Source organism: Leuresthes tenuis, unplaced genomic scaffold, assembly GCF_036924035.1.
Source record: "Leuresthes tenuis unplaced genomic scaffold, fLeuTen1.0.hap1 SCAF_5, whole genome shotgun sequence".
Classification (NCBI taxonomy): domain Eukaryota; kingdom Metazoa; phylum Chordata; class Actinopteri; order Atheriniformes; family Atherinopsidae; genus Leuresthes; species Leuresthes tenuis.
The window spans coordinates 7,479,619-7,499,394 of record NW_027325359.1 but is presented as its reverse complement, the minus strand read 5'-3'; the positions used below and the strand labels follow the sequence as shown (position 1 = coordinate 7,499,394).

At 38.3% G+C, this 19,776-nt stretch overlaps 1 protein-coding gene across 1 annotated transcript in view; it reads left to right on the top strand.

Moving 5' to 3' along the window:
- LOC140307017 (voltage-dependent calcium channel subunit alpha-2/delta-1) overlaps positions 1-10,750 on the top strand; it is a 66,401-nt gene extending 55,651 nt beyond the window's left edge. Inside the window, exons 32-38 of the mRNA XM_072385703.1 lie at positions 3,219-3,371; positions 3,495-3,547; positions 3,924-3,979; positions 4,108-4,237; positions 4,945-5,057; positions 5,753-5,835; positions 8,766-10,750. Coding sequence (XP_072241804.1) covers positions 3,219-3,371; positions 3,495-3,547; positions 3,924-3,979; positions 4,108-4,237; positions 4,945-5,057; positions 5,753-5,835; positions 8,766-8,873 — 696 coding nt within the window. The 3' untranslated portion in view covers positions 8,874-10,750. The remainder of the gene's footprint in view (positions 1-3,218; positions 3,372-3,494; positions 3,548-3,923; positions 3,980-4,107; positions 4,238-4,944; positions 5,058-5,752; positions 5,836-8,765) is intronic.
- Positions 10,751-19,776: the final 9,026 nt, after the last annotated feature.

Here is a 19,776-nt window from a genome sequence, read left to right as displayed (position 1 = left end):
TTTATTCTGTTAATTATTTCCTTGTCCAACAACACGCGATATTCCATAGATGCAAAGAATGAGCTGTTTGTTAAATTAATTTAAACTTCTGTCATTTTGATTCTTCACTTACATTACCTTTGGTACCAGCCTCAACTCCTCTTGGGAATTATCCTGTGTGCCTGGCACATCTTTTCTTTGGAAGTTTCTATTACTCTTCTGGAGAATAACCAGTTTGGATGTAGTACATCAGAGCACAGCCATTTTTTTTAAGTCTCTCCATTGGGATCAGATCCAGACTATAGCTGGATCACTTCAGGACTTCCACTGACCTCTACCAAAGCCAAGTCTGTGTTATTTTCAGGGTGTTTATCTTGTCGAAATGGAAACCTTGAACTCTAACAAATATCCTGATCACCCTGGAGAAGGTTTGCATTCAAGATAGCTTTGCATTTTTCTTCAATCCATCTTTTTTTCTTTCCTTGTTAGGTTCATAGTTCCTGTAACAGTAAAAACATCCTCACAGCATGATCCTCCTGTGATGTGAGGATCCTCACAGCATCATCACAGCATAAATGTCATAGGAAATTGCGGCCAAATAGTTGAACCTTCATTTTATCACATCAGAGGAGTTTGTATTTCATGTTCTGGGAACCATTCATGTACATTTTTGTAGGTTCCCAGCAGGCAAATTTATACTGATTTTACTAAAGAATTCCCTGTGTCCTGCCACTTTATGATGAAGACCTAATTGGTAATGCTGAGCTGCACAGTGGTGTGGTGCTTAGCATCGTTACGTCACAGCAAGACGGTTCCTAGTTTGAATCTTGGTAATTGGTAATTCTTTATTGATAGTAGGAGTGAGCATGTATGTAGATTTTTATATTTTTCTCTGTGTTTACCCTGTCATTAACCGGCAACCTGTACAGGGTGTACCCTGCCTCCTGCCCAATGGCAGCTGGGATGGGCTTTAAATGTGTAAAGACGGTATAGACAATGGATTGATAGTAAAGCGCTGCAGTGATGGTTGTGCTTTTCTGAGGTTCTCCTATCTCCATAGCACTATCTTATCTTTTTTATTGTCACTTTTTGCTTTTTTGTTCGTTTCTCTGACCGAGGCCCTTAGTTTCTGAATACCAATTCTTGTGAGGCAGCCAGATTCCGGGAGTCCATTGGTGGTCTATAAACTTTCAAAATAGGTGTTAGGTTTGTACGATCATTCCCTTGTGCTCTTGATGCTATCATTGCTGGCAAAGGAACTTTAACCAAGAGAGTGATTTCTTTTTATTTGGATTAAAAAATTCTGAAAAAATGATCAAATCTTTTCCAAAACGTGTTTTACAACTTTCTGCAGACTTTTTTGATGTTTCTAAAAAGATTTTGCATTAGTTAGAGCTGTAGGCTTCATGGTTTTTGGAAACATTTCTTTGAGGTTTTTCAGAATATGACCGTTCATTGTTTCAAAAAAGCCAATACATACCATATGACTGGTTTGATTTGAAATACCATTTTGGATAAAGTGATATCTCAACCAATATCATCAAGTTTCAAAATGTACTGTGCAGTTAGAGTCATAAAGAACTATTTTTAGCCACAAGGAAAAAAGAATGGTTTCTGCAACTGATGGTTTACCCCCAGCCGAGCTCTGAACTCAACATCACTGAGTTAGACTTGGAATGCATGAAAAGACAATATACTGAGACAATTCCACAACATTCTACTTGCCTTGTAGAACTATTTCAGAGTTTTCTCTTTATATTTTTTCACAGAAATTTCCCACAGAACAATATTCTTCTATTTTAAGAGGCAATTCTCTGCTGGCTGTATTGAAAGTACATAATTTAAAGTTTAAGTCAAATGAAATGAGTAAACTCCAGGACTTTGGGAACATTTACATTGTTTTCCGCAACTAAGTCATATTCACAGAATCATGTGGAAATCCAACATTGCTATAGTTTCTTCAGAGTACACTGAGAAATATATACACAGCTCAACACCCAGTCAAAGCCACTTGACTGATAATGTGCCACATGCCACTAAAAGCTTTGACTCTGGATGAGGTATGGCCTTTTGAAGACCTTTCATGGTATCCTGTGGTATCAGTTACCAAGATGTTTTCATGAAATCCTTAGAGTTCAGTAATGTTTGCAATGAAGCCTACATGGGACACACATCTTTCCAGCACATTCCAGTCTTCAATGTTTTTTAGATTGGCAGTTGAAGTGAACACAACATCAACATGAATGCTATGTCCCCAAAGTTTTCCAACAAAATATTGCCTCCAATCATGCAGCCTTTATCAAATCGGTAAAGCATGTGTACTTGAAACTTGGCTCATAATTTATAAGAAAAATGTGATTCATTAAGCCAGACCACTTTCGAGGTCCAGTTGTAACGCTCAAGTGGCGATCATAGGCACTTTCAGCATTGGGCTGGGTAGAGCACTCTGAATAGCCTGCCAATGTGCCCCACACACAGCAAGCTGTGATGCAGTGTGTTCTAATGTACACTTTTCATTACAGCCTGCACAGAATTTCTCAGCCATCTGTGCTAACAAAGCTGTTGTGAGTTATCAGACCTCAGGGTCTAACCTACGCTTCTCACAGGCATAGTTTATGATTAGGAATCCCACACCCTGCTACCATTTCACTGTTACTCTTCCTTGGACCAGTTTTCAATTGCGCTTACCAACTCATACTGAAAGTACCCCACAAAGCCTGACATTTTAGAGATACTCCAAGCTTTCTCTTTCATTCCCTTGTTTAGATTGTTACATGTTTCGATTATATCCTGTTCCCAGCACATCAACTGTATGAATTATATACTTTCAAGCTTATATACAGTACCTCATTGGTGGTTCTAATGCTGTGACTGATCTTTGTGTCTAATGTTGATGTGATTATTGATAAGAGGCTGTATTAGATTAAATTTGTATTATTATTTCTTTTTTTAGCAGTTTTTTAAACAATTTGTTCTAAGAGAGAATTTTTTTTATTGTTTTATTGTTCTATTTGTTGTTGCTTGTTGTGTTTCATACCTAACTATCTCAAGTAAAACGACCAAAGAAACCCCCCAAAAAAACACTTATTGGTTGAGAAATTGGTTGAAACAAAAAAAGCTACCTCAAAGAAAATAGGGCTCAGCTGCAGACTTTGTTTTTACAAGTAGAGATTTACAGTGCTTTAATTGACTGTTTTGTGTGTGCATGCATGTGTGTGTATACATGTAAACTCTTATAGATAGGTCAGTTCTTTGGTGAGGTGGATCCGATACTGATGATCAACCTGGTCAACACCTCCCTGTACTCTTTCAACAAGACGTACGACTATCAGTCTGTCTGCGACCCTGAGAAAGACAGCAAGGCAGCAGCAGGACCCCGCTCCGTCTATGTGGTTAGATAACTTACTCACACAAGCTATCAGAAAGCAGTCACTTTCTCTGACATTATTATTGTTAACATACTCATGCATTATCTGTATTGTCCTACACAAATATATTTACCTATCATTCTCCAGCCTACCATTGCTGACTTTCTCAGTATTGGCTGGTGGGCCTCCAGTGCTGCCTGGTGAGTGTACAGGTTGTGTGCTTATGTTTCTCTTATTTTAAATGTGTGTGTGGGTGTGTTTGCATCTGAGTGTGGGAGTACACTTGTACTACAGAGGTAGGAGTGTATTTGGGAGTGGATTTGCATGTTGTTGAGAGATGAAGCTGGCTGGGTCACCGTAGGACAAGGGCAGTTACGCAACATTGCACTGCATCATTTTCTGCATGGCAGTCCAAAATGTAATATAACTGGCTTTTAAAATAGTACACACCAGTGACTCTAACCTTAGACAGATGTGTTGCTTTTAAAAAGAAGCGTTTGGATGGTCGTTGTAAATAAATAAAATAATGCTCAGAAGAACTGTTGATGGGATTTTTTCGCTTTCTCTTCATCATAGGTCGATTCTTCAGCAGCTTCTCTTTGGGATCTTGTTTCCCAACCTTTTAGAGACAGGTAAGCAACAAAAGCTACATTTGGCACTTCCACGGTGGCTGCTTGGTTTTACCTGCTTCCTCACACCACTTCCTCACTGATTCTTCTATGTAACTTCTCTGATTACTGAATATGTTTTTCATTTCCAGTGGAATCAGCAGATGAAGACATACCAGATGCCATGTTCAAGGAAAGCTGTATCACAGAGCAGACTCAGTACTTCTTTGACAATGATGAAAGATCCTACTCAGGTGTCCTGGACTGTGGAAACTGTTCCAGGTATGTCCACATTTGCTTAAAATAATATCAAATCTGTATATGTTGCTGACTAAATTTCCCTCTCCATTCATCCTGTAAATGGGTTACAATATTTAAGATTTTTCACCTTTGATCTCTGGCTGGACATCCTTTTGTTTAGCTGTCCCGGAGGATTGGTCCAGAAAACTGTTGGTTTCCTGGCCCTTCTGTTTTGCAGCCTGATTTCAGGCAGCTGTTTCAGACGAACTCTGATCAGACACATTACCTTGATCTGTCAGTAACCGCAATTGCAGAGGGAAGGGCAAAAACTTTATTCTTCTGTTTTTCTTTGTTCACTCTTTGGCTGTACTTAAGACTCACTTATTCACAGAGCACTGCACATTTGCTTCACGTTAACCTTCTTTTGTGTCTCATTGTACTAAGTGAGGGGGTTAAATATGGCTATAATTACTGGGTGTTATGAGTCTCAAGTGACTGATGCTTTACTCTCAAAAGTTAACAACTGTAGACACAGAAACTTCACTGACAACCATAAAATGCCAATTCCTAGAGGAGGGAAGTGTATGTAGTGTATGTCCACTATTACACACATTCTTGTATATCTAAATCCAAACATCTGCTGTGGGGATTTAATGCAGCATGCAAATTGGAGGTGCAAGGCACCCTCACACTGCAGGTATGTCACTGTCTTTATGAACACAAACTGTGCGTTGATGTTTCCTTTCTAGGATGTATCGTGCTGAGAAGCTACCAAACACCAACCTAGTGTTTCTCATCACTGATGCTAAGGCAACATGTTTGTCGTGTGACCCAAGGCCGCTTCGACAGGCTGAACAACCCTGTATCCTTTTACTCAACTCGTAAAATCGACAGAAGTTACACTTACTATGTGCTCTCCAATCCTGCATCTATCCCGTACAGGGCAGTGAGGCTTTAGATTGTCAATACAAGGACACACAGAGTTAAGGAGTTTGTAGTAGGTCTCTTGTGAATGTTCACCTGTGAACAGTAAACCAGATGCACCGCATATGAGAGGTGGTCTCACATTACTCTTGACTTGGATCGCTTTGTAGAAATTCATCTGGGCTACAGGCTGCCATCAGGCTGAATTAAGGTTAGGAGCAGTATAATGTTTGAACTACAGAAGTGCATACATGTTCAGGATATGAGTTTGACGGATGTATTCTGACTATAGTTTTCTACTGATGTAACAGGGACAGTGTCATTGTCAGAGGTCACAACTGAGTTGCAGCAAACAGAAATTCTGATACATACACACCTACTTAATATTTCTTTAGAAAACAGAGCATCATTAGGAAGCAAGTCTCAGCATGGCACAAAATAACTTATTTTTATGCATTAATAGAAAGTTAGCAACTATGAGGAGAAAATTTAGCCGCCAATGATGAATTGAAACTGCATGTGGATTTCTTTAGATAAATGTAGAGACAGCGAGTCAATTTATCATTGTTGTTTTAAAATGATACATGTAAATTGTTGGTAGGAAGTCATATTTTTTCCTGAGTGTTTGCTCAGCTGAAGGTCCAAATCCATGTGAGTTGGCTCAGAATCCCAGATACCGCAAAGGGCCAGATGTGTGTTTTGACAACAATGAAAATGTAAGACACAAACACACGAGTGGCTTTGTGCAGGGAACATTGCCGAGAACGGCTCTATTAGCGGGATGAAATGGTTGGCTTCTGTCAGTATCTGCCTTATTTTCATCTGCAGTTTGTTTTCTGCTTAGAGTCACATTACTGTTGGCTGACTGCTCTTCCACTTTGGTTTATAGCTATTTTTTATTAACATTTTTATTGTCAAGCTGTGATGTCTTTTTGTTTATTTTGGCTGCACACTAATTTAGTTTTATTTCTCTTACTTTGCATCATCCTACCTACTACTTATCGTCTTTCATTCTGGTTTTGTGATTCTGCATCCCAAGGATGAGCCCTTGTGTCCAATCAGCAGAGGTTCTACTCTCAGCCCTTCACCTTTTTTGTTGTTTCTGGTTCTGACTTCAGGGTCAGTGTCATCACACAACTTCACAAAGTCACTTTGATATCCATCCAAGTCTAAACTATACCACGAATTAAACAAAATGATGATGTAGCTACTCAGGCTGCACCAACACATCATTGTCTCTATGTTTTTCAATAGATCTACTATGTTGAAAATCTACTTGTTTTTAATGAATTTGAGTAAAATTAAATACGAGTACATAACTCATGAAATGGATTTTGTGTCTTTGTTGCATGCCTGTCTCATCAGCAGACTGCAGTATTGTCTTTTGCTATTTTCTTTCACTAACATATGATTTATACTTTATCTACTAATTAGTCACACCTTTTTCCTTAGTTAACTCGTGATCCATTTTTATAATAAAAATTTTTTTGATTTATAAAAATATGAATAAACACAAAGAAAATATGTCTTTTATAATTGATTTCTTCTTTCAAATAAAAATGTGCGTTGCAGAACCACTTGACATGTCTATTTAAAAAACACAGCACATAAAATTCCACAACAATGTGGTCTTAAAACTGAAGAGATAGAAAAACTGCTGTCATTACACACATGATACATCAGATTCAGAACTCTGAACTTTTAGTGACTTTTCTCCTATTTATTAAGCCAGGACTTATAGCTAGGATTTATTAAGCTAAGGACACAATTAATTGTGACCAAAACGATTAATTAATCACATCGCAATTAACGCATTAACTACGACAGCCCTATTGCTAATATATACCTAATCAGAGAAGAACAACCATGCCTGCAGTTATCCATGCAGTTATCCTGAGATCAAAAGATGATTGCTTTTTTTGTTTGTTTTTATAATAACACTGTTGATTTTCTCACGATGATATTACTTAGAGAACAAGGTTTGTTTTCTGAGATCACAGGATAATTATGGAGGTTAGAAAAAAAATTTGATCCATTTGATCACATCTGATGAAGATCACTGTGATGACTCATGGGGAAGATCCATTACTGAACATGAAGTAAAGGCATGCTTGTCTAGTCAAATGTGTTTAGAGAGAGATTTTGACATAGATTAACCTGTCATCAAAACAAAGCAAAGCATTAACCCATGATCTTCAAATTATGGCAATAAAGAAACATTTTAAACAGGGCCGTTATCAGCTTCAACAGACTAGAAATTGTGACAATCCCTGCATCCATCCATTACCATGGCTTGTGTCGTTCTGTAATGAGTCACAGAGGCCCAGAAATAAACCCAGCTGATATTTGTTGAAAGGCAGGCATGATGAAAAACTGCACTGTGCCAACAATGTCAACAACATTTTGAATATATTAAGTGTCAGGTACTCGATGCAAAATGGAAAAATAATAGCAAATGGAGATCATGTAATTTCCACTATCTCTGGGAAGTTTATGTGCTGTGCCATGTGAGCTAAATTAGTAAAACAAAGGAGCAAGAAAGATAAATCATATGTGGGAGAATTACATGACCACCCAACTTTGAACAATTTATAAGACGTCTAAATATTTGGTAGAAACAGTTTTCCATATCTTTGTGATTCCTGCCTTTCATTGTGTTGTAAAAGCGTAAATCATACAAATAACAGGACATCGATTCATGTGAGTTTATATAATGGGGAGGCCTTTTCTAGGAAGCAAAGGGGAGGGGATGAATGGCTGAGGAAGTGGATGAACAGAGTAAAAGTAGGTCGTGTCCCTTTTCCTCCTTTTAGCTGTCCCATTACTTTTGGCTTTGCTCTTCACAGGAAGACAGTTTGTGTCCAGGCCAGTCCATTTTGTCACTGGAGTAAACAGAGGAAGTGTCACGTGGCTTTCCTGCTCTTTGAATAGAGAAGACTCCCACCTCTTTCTCTGAGGGCTTTGGCATGCACGGATATCCTGAATACTCCCATTAAATAAAAAAATAAATTATAGTCGCATGCTTCAACAGGCAGGTGTTTGTGAATACAGTAGACACAAATGCACAAAAAGACAATGAGGTGGGAAACACTTTGAAAATTGCAGCGGAATGTTAAGATTATTATTATTTAAATCTTGCACATTTGCTTTCTTGCAAAGGGTTAGATGAGAAGATTAGCATATGTACCACTCTCACGGCTCAGCAGTCAAATAGCTCAGTAAAACTTCTAGCACATGGACTCCCATTCTTTTTTTCCCCTCAAGGATTAAACAAAGAGATCTTATTAGTTAATTTTTAAGCTCTTTATGTGCTGGTAGGTTGATTTTGTGACCTTTGGACAGAACCACACTGACAGTTTCTCCTGGTTTCTAGTTTTTGGGCAAGGGTTACAATCTCCTGGCTCCAGCTTAATTGTTGAGAGATAACAAATTGCATTTATGTGGCTTATTCCAATTCTCTCTTCTAACTCTTGGCAATAAATTGACACAACTTGGTGGAATATGATAGTTTGAGACATTGTATAGTCGTAAACATTAAGTGGCAGACGTAGCATTTATAAATGGTGGAAGTTTTAGCAGATCTACTGAATGCCAGAGAAGCTGTTTCTTATTTACTTTCTTATTTACTTACTGATTTGTCCAACAGGAAGGTGATTCTGACTGTGGAGGAGGGACTTACCTGAGCCCGAGTCTCTGGCCTGTGCTCGGTCTCCAACTGCTGCTACTGGGGCTAGCGAAATCTTTACACTCATGACCCCGACATATACGTACATGGTCACTCATACAATGATGATCACCCCATTTCACATGAGGCCAGAGGACGCTCCAGGCCGTACGCAATACAGGATGTATGCAGAATATTCGCAACATAGATGACCAGTATCAGCATTTCCATTTTCCAATGCCAAAGGGTGCTCATCCATTTCCTTCTTCTCATTTTCAAATATAGAGACACATTTACTGTGCTCAGATGCACAAATTTCCATGACATATACCTTAATCCTCTCCTATGGTGCAAGAGTAAGAGCTAACCAAACCCTTTAATTCTGCCTCATTTGTGTCTCAGATTTATTCAGCAGAGGTTAAAGAGTTATCCCACTATGCCAATTGAAAGTCATTAAAAGACTGTATGTTCACTGACAGCATTGATTTGTGTAGTTGTCAGTATTGTTTGTTGCTTATTATACTTAATGCATATGGATCATTATGCTGTAATGATTATTTATTTTTGCAACCAGTGCAACTGTTACGGACATCCCTTCAGCCTGAGTGTTTTTTAATGTTGATTAGCTATCTATCTACTGTATTTTTTGTTTGCAAAACCAACTAGCATTTTGTGATTAGCTAGGTGTTGTATTGTAGCAGCATGTGTTCAATACAGAGTGTAAGACAACACCAACATTGACACCAAAGCTCCAAACAGTACCAAGGAAGACAACAAAGTGTAAAAGTACAACATAGAATGTGCACACTATTTTTTTTCAAGAGATTCTTCAGATAAGTTTGCACATCAGTACATATACTACAGAATTAGATTGATACTGTAGATAACTTACAGTATCTATATCTCCCCAAGATACATGTGATGTTAGATTGCACCTAGTGGAAAAATCTACCAGGATATTATAATCTAGGATATGTTTGTACTTGGACTGACAGCTTTGGTTGTCTTTAGTTTGATGCATCAAATTCCCAGTGCCTACATAGTAGCTCAAACAGTCTGATATCTCAATGAAGCAATGCATCAGAGTTGTACTCTTACCATGTTTGCCTCTATGCTAATGCTTGCTGTTAGCCCTTGCAGTATATTTTATGGAATGGGCCCAATCTGCTGCTGTAATTCTAATTTATGACAACGTTCGAGACGACTAGTGACTTTAGTAGAAGAATATTATTTTCCTCCCCAGAGAAAACCAACCTAAACCAGACTTGATCTTGCATTCCAGATTTTTCCTCGTTCTTAACCCTGTTTCTGTTCCTTTTGTGGATCACCAGACTCAGGTGCCAAGATGACTTGTGAATGAGATCAGCATATCACATGACTGTTTCTTTGTTTTGTTGTCCTTGCTGTTCTCCTCCTCATGCTTGTTTCTTCTTTGTGTTGCTCTATAAGTGCTGTGAAGCAGATGCTGAAGGCTCAGCGTTGAAATGCTGCAATGTCATGGGATGAGCTTGTTATGTGTATGGACACTTTATATGCCTATGATCAGCATCAGGGCCTGCTGGAGAGACCTTTATTACACATTGTGACATTATGAACACATTACTACCAGTGGTAATTTTGCATTGCCTTACTTTATCATAATTCACAAGGATCACAGGTAGGAAAGGTTTTTCAGTTTGCTTTTTATGATGAATATTGAGTTCTCTCCACCTCGCCTTCATGGTGACATACTGGTATTGTGTGATCAGGTGTTGCTGTCTATCAAAGTTGCGTGTTGACTTGTGTTTTACCCCGGGGGTCCCGTGTCTATGTGCAGGCATGTGCGTGTCCCTCCTATTTCTGATTGTGCTTTAATACCGTACATAAAATACTCTTTTGTGGAACTTCACTAGCCTGAATAAATTTTGTATACATTTGTACACTATTTACTGAAAAAAAAATGAAACAAGAGGAAAAATGTTTATAATATGGTGTTGATTATTGTGCAAATATATATTCACAATAAAAGTGTTGTATTGTTATGACACAAGATTCTCTTTTTTCGCAACTTTGCCAACTGGGAGCAGACTAAATATGTTATCACTGAAGGAATTTCTAGGCTTTAATTATTTTCCACTTACCTGGTTGAACATATCAAGCATGTTGCCTGTTGTATGTTGGACAACATCCAGCATAGGTGATGTACATTACTGCAGCAATGATGGTGAGCTAAATCAAGACTTCAGGTTGTAGTTATTTTACACATAGTTACACCTAAGGTATGCACGCTAGTCACGATGGGTTGACATGCAAGTGCATTAGTCTTTGCAATTTGAGAGGAGTAACTATTTTTTGTTATAGTTTGTCTAAAATAATGCAACTTTGTTACAAAAATACAGATGTGGAGCATTACAAAATGATGTTCATTTTTTAGTTGTATTAGGTTTACATTCTGTAAAATTGTAAGATGGCATTCCTATTGGCAGAGCACTGCACTCATCTGTCCATCTGCAGTAGTTGTTCTTTGGTAATGGCTAAGAGTCATTATGGTGATCAATGGGAGTCTCACCAGTCTGCAGCCCCTGTGGAACAGTAAATACTTCCAGAAAATTAGTTGGACATATGAGACCAGTTTGTATTTTAGATTAATAAAGAGAAAACCATAACTGCCATTTGGATGGTCACTAAGACATACAAAGTGCGTGTCTAGACTCACCTATAAAATCTACTAAACCACAATTAAAGTGTCAGTTGACTTTATTGCAAAGAAATGTTTAAAAAGCTCTGTTCTCCACTGTCAAACTGAAACAAGCACAAACTCTTACAACAACAAAACAATTCTCAGTTGAAATCAGAGTGGTGTAACTTATTATAACTTACAGCTTATCTTTACACCACAGTTAAAAATAAGTTTATGTTTGTATCAGTCCACTTAATTGGCTGGACATGTGTCACAATTCAGCAGATTATGTTTTTTTTATTTCTACTGTCCATCTATCTATGTATCTATCTATCTATATATATATATTTGTCTTTTTGCTGTTTGTTTAAATTGTTTATACAAATTAATAGATATAAATGCAGAGATGAAAAAAAGTTAAAACTTTTAATCTACAAATGTCCTGTGCTTTTCAGTTATTATGATCATTTAGAGATTTTAGCCTCCGTTTAGACAGAACAAATACTATGCCGGTGACAGCTTGAGCTCTGAGAAAATTACAATTAAGACATTTTCAAAAATGTTCTGTTAAAGTTGCAGCAGGGCCATTTGGAAAAGAAAAAGCAACTTGCTGATTTAAGTGTACAACATTTTCCTGTTCCCAGATCAATAATTGCTAGATAGTGGAAAAACCAGCAGAGTAGACAATCCTTCCAGGTGATCTAATCTAACAACTCCAGCGACATGTATTGTGCACTCGTCATCTCCTGTGCCAGGTATCTTCTTCATGTCGTCTCTGAAATGGTTACCAAGATATTTGTTTCCTTTTGACTACCTGTTTCCTATTTGAGTTCCACCTCCATAAAAATGGTGACATAAAGATGCATTTTGACAAAACCCGCATAGTGAGACAGACAACACTAGTCATCTATCTGTGAAATTTAGCTGTATGTGGGATAATAGCATGATTGAGAGTGCCCCGCAGAGAGTTTTGACAAAGATCTTATCCCCATGTTTCTCATTTTGACTTGCCTGTTGCAACAACATAATTGACACAGACAGTTCTGCTATCTCCAGCCTGGAGCAAGCAGTGGAAAGCCAGATGCTCACAGCGCAGTTAGGGAGTAAAGGTATACAGAGTAAAACTTTACTTGATGGTATTGTGTTTGTTTGGTGGTAATCTAAGAATTAGTGTGACCACAGGTCAGAGTGGTGGGTGTAAAAATGTTTGTTATTCTTGGATATGTGTTAGGCCATAAGGTCGTCGTATGTGTGCTGTATGTCAATAATCTCGAAGGGAGCTTGAAATGAGATACTTTTGTAAATAAGCACAAGGTCATACCCTTTGGCCCTGCGATGGACTGGTGAGATGTTCAGAGTGCATCCTGCCTCTTGCCCAATGGTAGCTGGAATAGCCTCCAGCCCACCCCACCCATGACCCTGAATTGGATAAGGCTGGTATAGAAAATGGCTGGATGGATGCCATACCCTTCAGCATGCCTTGCTTCAAACGTTACAGCCACAGTATATGAAAGTTAAACATCTTTTAAAATTGTGATGTGGAATACTTCACGAGACAAAAATTGGACCGCTTATTACACTGAACAAACCAAAACACATTTAAAAAAAATGTAATAACTATTTCTTTGGAAAATCTAATCAGTGAAAGGTCTTGCATAACTATGCAATGAGAAATTTAAAGAGAAAACTAACTGAAAAAGTTCAAGAATAATGAAAGGATGAAAATGTTCCAGTTTATGTTTTGATAACCATGTTTCAGGTCATTTGTTATGTTTTCTGTCATGTTCTTGTCATGTTTCTCCCCTGCCATCAGCTTCACTCATGTCATCTGCTTCATTGTCATCAGCTGCACTCATTCAGTAATCACTGTCTCCTCAGTATTTAGTTTCCTGGTTTACTCATGTTCATTGCAGAATCCTCACAACCCTTCATGCTTGCCACCAAAGTTAAGTCTGGTCTCCTGCCTCATAGTCTTGCCATAGTCTTGTTTCCAAGTTATTTATTCATAGTCTGGTCTCGTTTCCATAGTCTTGTTTATTGTTAATTCACAGTTTAAGTATTTTTGAAGCCGGCTCTGCCGCACTTTATGTTTTTGCCTTGCTCCATGTTTTTGTGTTTTTCTGGAATAAACCTTTTTGATTTATTGAAAGAACTCCATCTGGGTCCTACCTCACCAACGTTCCTGACAGAAAATAAATGACATCTTAACAGACAAATAAAAAACAAAATAATAGAAATACATATATTTTTTAATACGTGAAAATCCTTTATTTGTTATTTGTCCTTATATATTATATTTGCAAATTATATTATATTTTCTAATTTATTTTCTTATTCTTTCACAGATCTGCTATTTGGCTCCCCTGTTGGTATTAGTTGTCTTTTAAAAAATAAATAGTTTTAAGTGTGTGAGTTTGTTTAGGTTTTGGCAAAAAAAGTTGTGTTTAGGCACCTAAAATTGTGTTTCAGTTTAATAAGAAAGTATTTGGTGAGGTATAGATGTTCTAAAGGTTGAAACAACAGAAATATAAATCATTTTCTACCCTTCTGATTGAATAAGTCCCCTTTCACAGAGCGGCATTCTCACAACTGACAACCATATAGATTGGTCTGATCAACAGGCAGGACAGGAACATGCCTGATGATTGTCTGCCATCCAATGTGGAGTCCAGAAAGTGTGCTTATTGATGTTTCCTATTTTTGTGACAACAGACTCAGATTTAGAATACAAAGTATAATTATCTTGGACATGTTCAACCTTATTTTTGCATTCAGATGAAAGTTTAAATGGTGGAGTTGAACTTGGGATTTGTTGTATGATCGAAACATTCCTTTATAACATGTCAGTCCATGCAATTGTTTTAAAAATGATGTTAAACAGCACAATGGCTGATGCACAAAACATCAGTTCAACTTGAGTGATGGCTAATTCTTATTTCTATTCTTGTGCCCATCTAGCATGAATAGTTCTGATGAACACAACTAATGTTTTGTTTCCTGAAAAAAACTGCATTTCACCTAATCTAAAACATTTAAAGCTAGGACTGTGTGACTCACTGTTGGTTAATTTAATTAATCAGAGTGGCTTTTGAAGCTGCACCATCAACTGCAGGAAATGACACATGAGACTGATGCTGCATCAATATATGACCCGTGGCTGGATCTGGAAGGATCTGCATGTCCTTAGTAAAATCCTGTAAAGTTCAATAACATTACTGTGATAATAACATGATTGTGTAGACTTTTACCAGAATTTTCTATTTTCAGAACAGTATTACAACTCAGTGACACTTTAACACCAACACTCTTGGCAGCCTCTGGGTCACTATGCTTCCAGGTCAGTCAACCCAAGTCCAAAACTAAACTCTGAATCTGGTAACTATAACATCGTTTACATTAGCTGCAACAGTCTTAATTGACAGCACACCCCATCCCCTACCCCCGCCCACCGCTGCACCCACCACTCACCGACCACAAAAAGACTACTCTTCCTGTAAGTGGTGACAGAGAGGTCACAGTTTTTCCGTCATCATAAAACAGAACTGCTGGGGCTTCAGGATCACTAAGGTTTTGTCATGATCTGTAAAACACACCATCTTCTGTCTTAGAGTAGAGTAAATGACTGCTGCCTGAGTGAGTACATGGGTAGTTCTATGGTGTGTTTTCCCATATGAGACACACTCCTTTTTTCTTAAGGCTTTGATCCAACAGCTTGCAACAGGTTTATTGTCAAGTCCAACTGTATTTTGTATGCTCAGTAGAAAAACAGATAGTGACAAATACACTGCAAATTACATAAGAAAATCTTACATAGGTTTTAGATATTTACCTGTTAGGGTTGTCAGATTTTTTGGCATCTACTCTTACAATCTACTGTATCACTCATGCTATCAACAACATCAGGAGACAACCTTGAAATACATTTGCAAATGTTGAGCGAAAGAAAGATGGTGTCTGTTTGGAAAAAATAAAAAATCACACACTTGGCATGTATTATGAGGAAATGCCAGAGTCTTTTCCAAACCCATGAACATGACCACACACTTGTCTGTTCTCACTACATATTTATTTCCTCTTCTCTCAGTTTGCAGTGTGGGAAGAAGTGTGTGTGTGTGTGTGTGTGTGTGGAATGTGATTGGCAAGCATAACACAAGAAAAATCTGTCCAGGTGAAGAGCCTCGACATGACACATTCCATTCAAGCCCAGATCAGGGCTTGTTTCATAGCTTTTCACTGCGTTTAAAGCCCAACATATACTGACTGGAAACATTGGTGTTGGGTTTGTGGAGCATGTGCATTCACCACAGTTAAACAGTATAAGGATATCTAAATGCGAGACTTGCAACCCGACATCTAAAAAGCTGAGATAGACAAAAACATAAAACTTCTTAGTGATTTTTATATTTACTTAGACATTTAACCCATAACAGGCAACATGAACCATGACATATAAGGATTTTTTCTTGCCAAATTTATTCAATTTGTTTGTGTACATTCATTTGTTTGTGGTCTGCGACTCATTACAAAAAAAAGCTGAGACAGTTAAGCTAACCACTTCGTAATGTTGACATTCCATCTCACAACTCTTATACTGCAAGACATTCTGGCATTGAAGATACAAAGTAATGAAGCACTTCCGATATTAGTATCCTCTTCTGTTGCCATGTTGTAATATGTGCAAAATGTGGTTTTGCATTGTTAAAAAATGTATGGAAGTCTCATGAAAAAATGTCCACCTGAAGATAACATACAGTTATGTTGCCCTAAAATCTCATCGTAACTTTCTTTATTAATGCTACCATCACACAGGTGTAAACTACCTTTGTCTAAGGCACTGATACAACAACCTACCGTCACAGAGCCTGACTTCTGGACTTGCTGATACCAATCTGGATGGTTCTTGTTGTCCTTAGTTCAGATCACTTAAGCCATTTCTTTCTAAATATTATATATATTATATAAAGTTTTTCCTCCAACAACAATATATATTTTTTCCACTGTGAGATTGTTCGTCACAGATTCAGATTTTTAAATGATGTGTCAACCTTGATAAACACTCTGACAACTTAAAAACGCTTTAAACGCACTTTGACACCAAGTATGCGGCTTCTTTCTTTGTTTGATTTGGATTTAGTTCACACATAACACACGCGGTGATGAAATGTTTTGACACTTTGTGATGTTTAGATTAATTATGCATAAACAGCAGGAACTCAATTGTCCTCAGTTTTCCATGCAGCATGACAGCAGGTTTGATACTGTTCAGCCAAAAAAATAAAGCCTGATCTTCATCCATGGCAGGAACAAGGTCTCCCACAGCAGATTTTTTCCTTAGAAGAATGATTTCAACATCACTGAGAAAGTCTGGTATCATACAAAGAGACAAAAGCACCTATTATGTCAGCCAAAATCCTAAGAACCAAGATGAGTACCCCACATAAGCTCTGTATACCAGAACCATCTTTAAAAACTCTGTGCAATGGCATCGAAGAGAGTTTGTCCCATTTTAAAGACAGGTGGGGAAATGCAAGTATTATTTTGAAGTGTTTAGCAGACCTAATGCATTATCTTCAAAGCATATTTGCCTTAATTTGAAGCCTTAAACAAACATGGCAAAAATATTAAAGAAATGAAATAGAAACAGAGGGAGTAAAAAAGTTCATCTGGTTGTGGTTGTGGGCACTTTGCAGCACAGGCAAAGAGGGGTGGCGCAGTACAACTAAAGCAGCTGCAGTCAAAAGACTTAAATGGTGTGTTTGTGCTCGGGTGTGTGTTCATGCTTCAAGTTCCCAGTATGAGTGTCTGGCAAATCACTCAGGTGGGCTCGGATGGCTATTTGTAATCCCGCCTGTTCTGTGCCATGTTCACCATCAACATGTTAATTACATGCATGAGACCTGACACAGGTGGGATGCAATGTACCGTCTGCCCCACAGCAGCTTTTTTCCTCTTCAGGTCTTTGATTTTACCAGCCACCCTTCCTCCCCTGTACGTCTCCAGTTCTGCGTGAATCACGTGGGGGCAAATTAGCAGTGAGCAGCAGACAAGACAAACTGACTGTTTGCAGATGTGTGAGAAATGAGAAAAGACAGGTTTAGGCACAATTTTAAGATCTGTTATCACATTTCTGCTTGTCTGAAGCAGTGTTTGGTGCTAATATATTGTGACTTTGCAGTGGTTATTCTCTTGTAGCAATAGATGGTTGGAGTTTTGCTGTGTTGAACCTCAAATTTAACATTGTGGACTCTTTCTTAGGACAATTTGTTGTACTAGAAATTGAGTTTCCACTGTATGAAGTTTACCTTGCACAGTGTAAAGTTGACTTTGCACAGTGCGTTATTTACAGTATTTTTGAATTCTTGTAAATTGTAAACTCTTTTAATTCTATGTAAAGTGGTTTCCAGTGTGTACCAGTGTTGTGAGATGGGCATCTTCTGTCAAAGGGCCAGTCACAATAGAGTGCGTGTGGGATGTTCATGTGTTTTCTGACACATTTTAGGTCTGCCATGCTAAAGGATGTGTCATTTAAACACTTTTGTTTTGTGTGGATATACAAACGCACCAGGCCATTTTGTTCATGAATTGTTCCCGTGTTCAGTCTCAAATATTCACATCAACACCCATAAACACAGAAGGAGGGAAAGACAAAAGGCAGAAAGAGGGCTGCTCTCTGTGACCTGAATGTGTTGTATTGGATTGAAATATTTAGTGTATTAAAACTTACTATTGCTACTCTATAGGAATGATCTACATCAAGTTTGGGTGTTTGAAAAGTTGCCGAACAGAGGGCTCGAAAGACATTCACTGTATATTTCACTTGCATAAGCTTATTTTGATGAAAGTAACTGTTGCAAAAAAGTCCTTTCTGCAAATGTGACAACCTAAATCATGACTCAGCGCTGTTAGGATGACTCATCTATAAGATATCGGTCTCTGATTTCTGTAATCAAAAGTGTGATAAAGTTTCACTGACAAAAAAACTTGTTTGAGAGAGAGAGAAAAATCAATAGCATATTGAGTAGGTTATATTTGTAATGTTCGTTTGATCCTTTACGAATCGATTTTTGGGGAGTTGATGACTCAGTCTGCTAAAATACATGATAATGAATTGCTGTGTTAAAACCCAGTTTTGAATTTCTATCCTGTTCCTACTCTCAAACTTTTCTCTGAGGAAGGAAAATCAGATGGAACTGTGACTTGGAGGCAGACCACAGGGCCGCGAAGGAAAAAAGAGAGATTTTTCAAGTTTCGTCCGAGAAGCCGTGTTTTTAAACTGTTTGTACAGGCAGATTGTCTGTGTGTGCAGTTTGTTTGTGTTGCCAGTAAATGTCAGCAGATCTCCGTTACGAGCAGTGGCTACAATCGCAGGCACTAACAACAGGAAGTGTGTGTTTGTTTTAAAGGAGGATCTCTTGACACAGTATCTGTGTTTACAGTGTCCTGTCCCACCACTCCATCACTACCCCCCCCCCCCCCCCCCACACACACACACACACACACACACAAACTCAACCCCGAATCATCTTTCTTGTCTAATTTGAGTAAATTACCTGAGTCACGTTTGCTCTTTTGCTCTGCACCCGCACATCACTTCAGTCTGATTCTTTCTCCACTTAATCTCTCCCTGTCACACACTCAAACTATCACACTGCTTGGGCCCTACTCCTGCCATCACTTCTTTAAATTTTCCATTCTCCTGTACATAAGGTCATACTACATGACTGATGTCTGGAAGAAAAGCTGGAATGATTCAAGGTCATGAAGAGGTTCACCTAATTTGCTGCAGATGAAAATGTGCGCATATGGACGTTTGTGTGCACACACTTCTGCAGAAAAGAAATAATATGGACACAATGGACAGAAAAGTTCCAAACAAATCTACAGGAAGTCCATCAATACTCTACAAAAATGCACACAAACAGATCAACCATCAGTGAACTGCTCTGTGTTGTAGCTCTTTGGCACACAGAAAATCCATTGTGTCTGACTACTCTTCGTCCACACTCTCTGCGTATCAACTTCTTCATTCTCCATATCATCTCCATCTCCCATTGAACTTCCTCCCTCCATTACCAGATATGAAGTTTCTGGCAATAACCAGCCACAGATGTGAGGAGTCTCGAATGTTGACAGTACTCATGTGAGCAAGGCAGTGGGCTACTGGCTCGCACTAATTTCCACCTCTGAGCAGCAGCCATGCAGCCCCAGTGAAAACACCCACTGAATTCTTACAAGGAGAGTCAGTAATGAGATTGTGGTGATGAGGGCTTTTTGTCGCTAGCTCTGGTGAGGTTTTACTATCATCTGCTGCTTGTTATGTGTGATGCATGATTG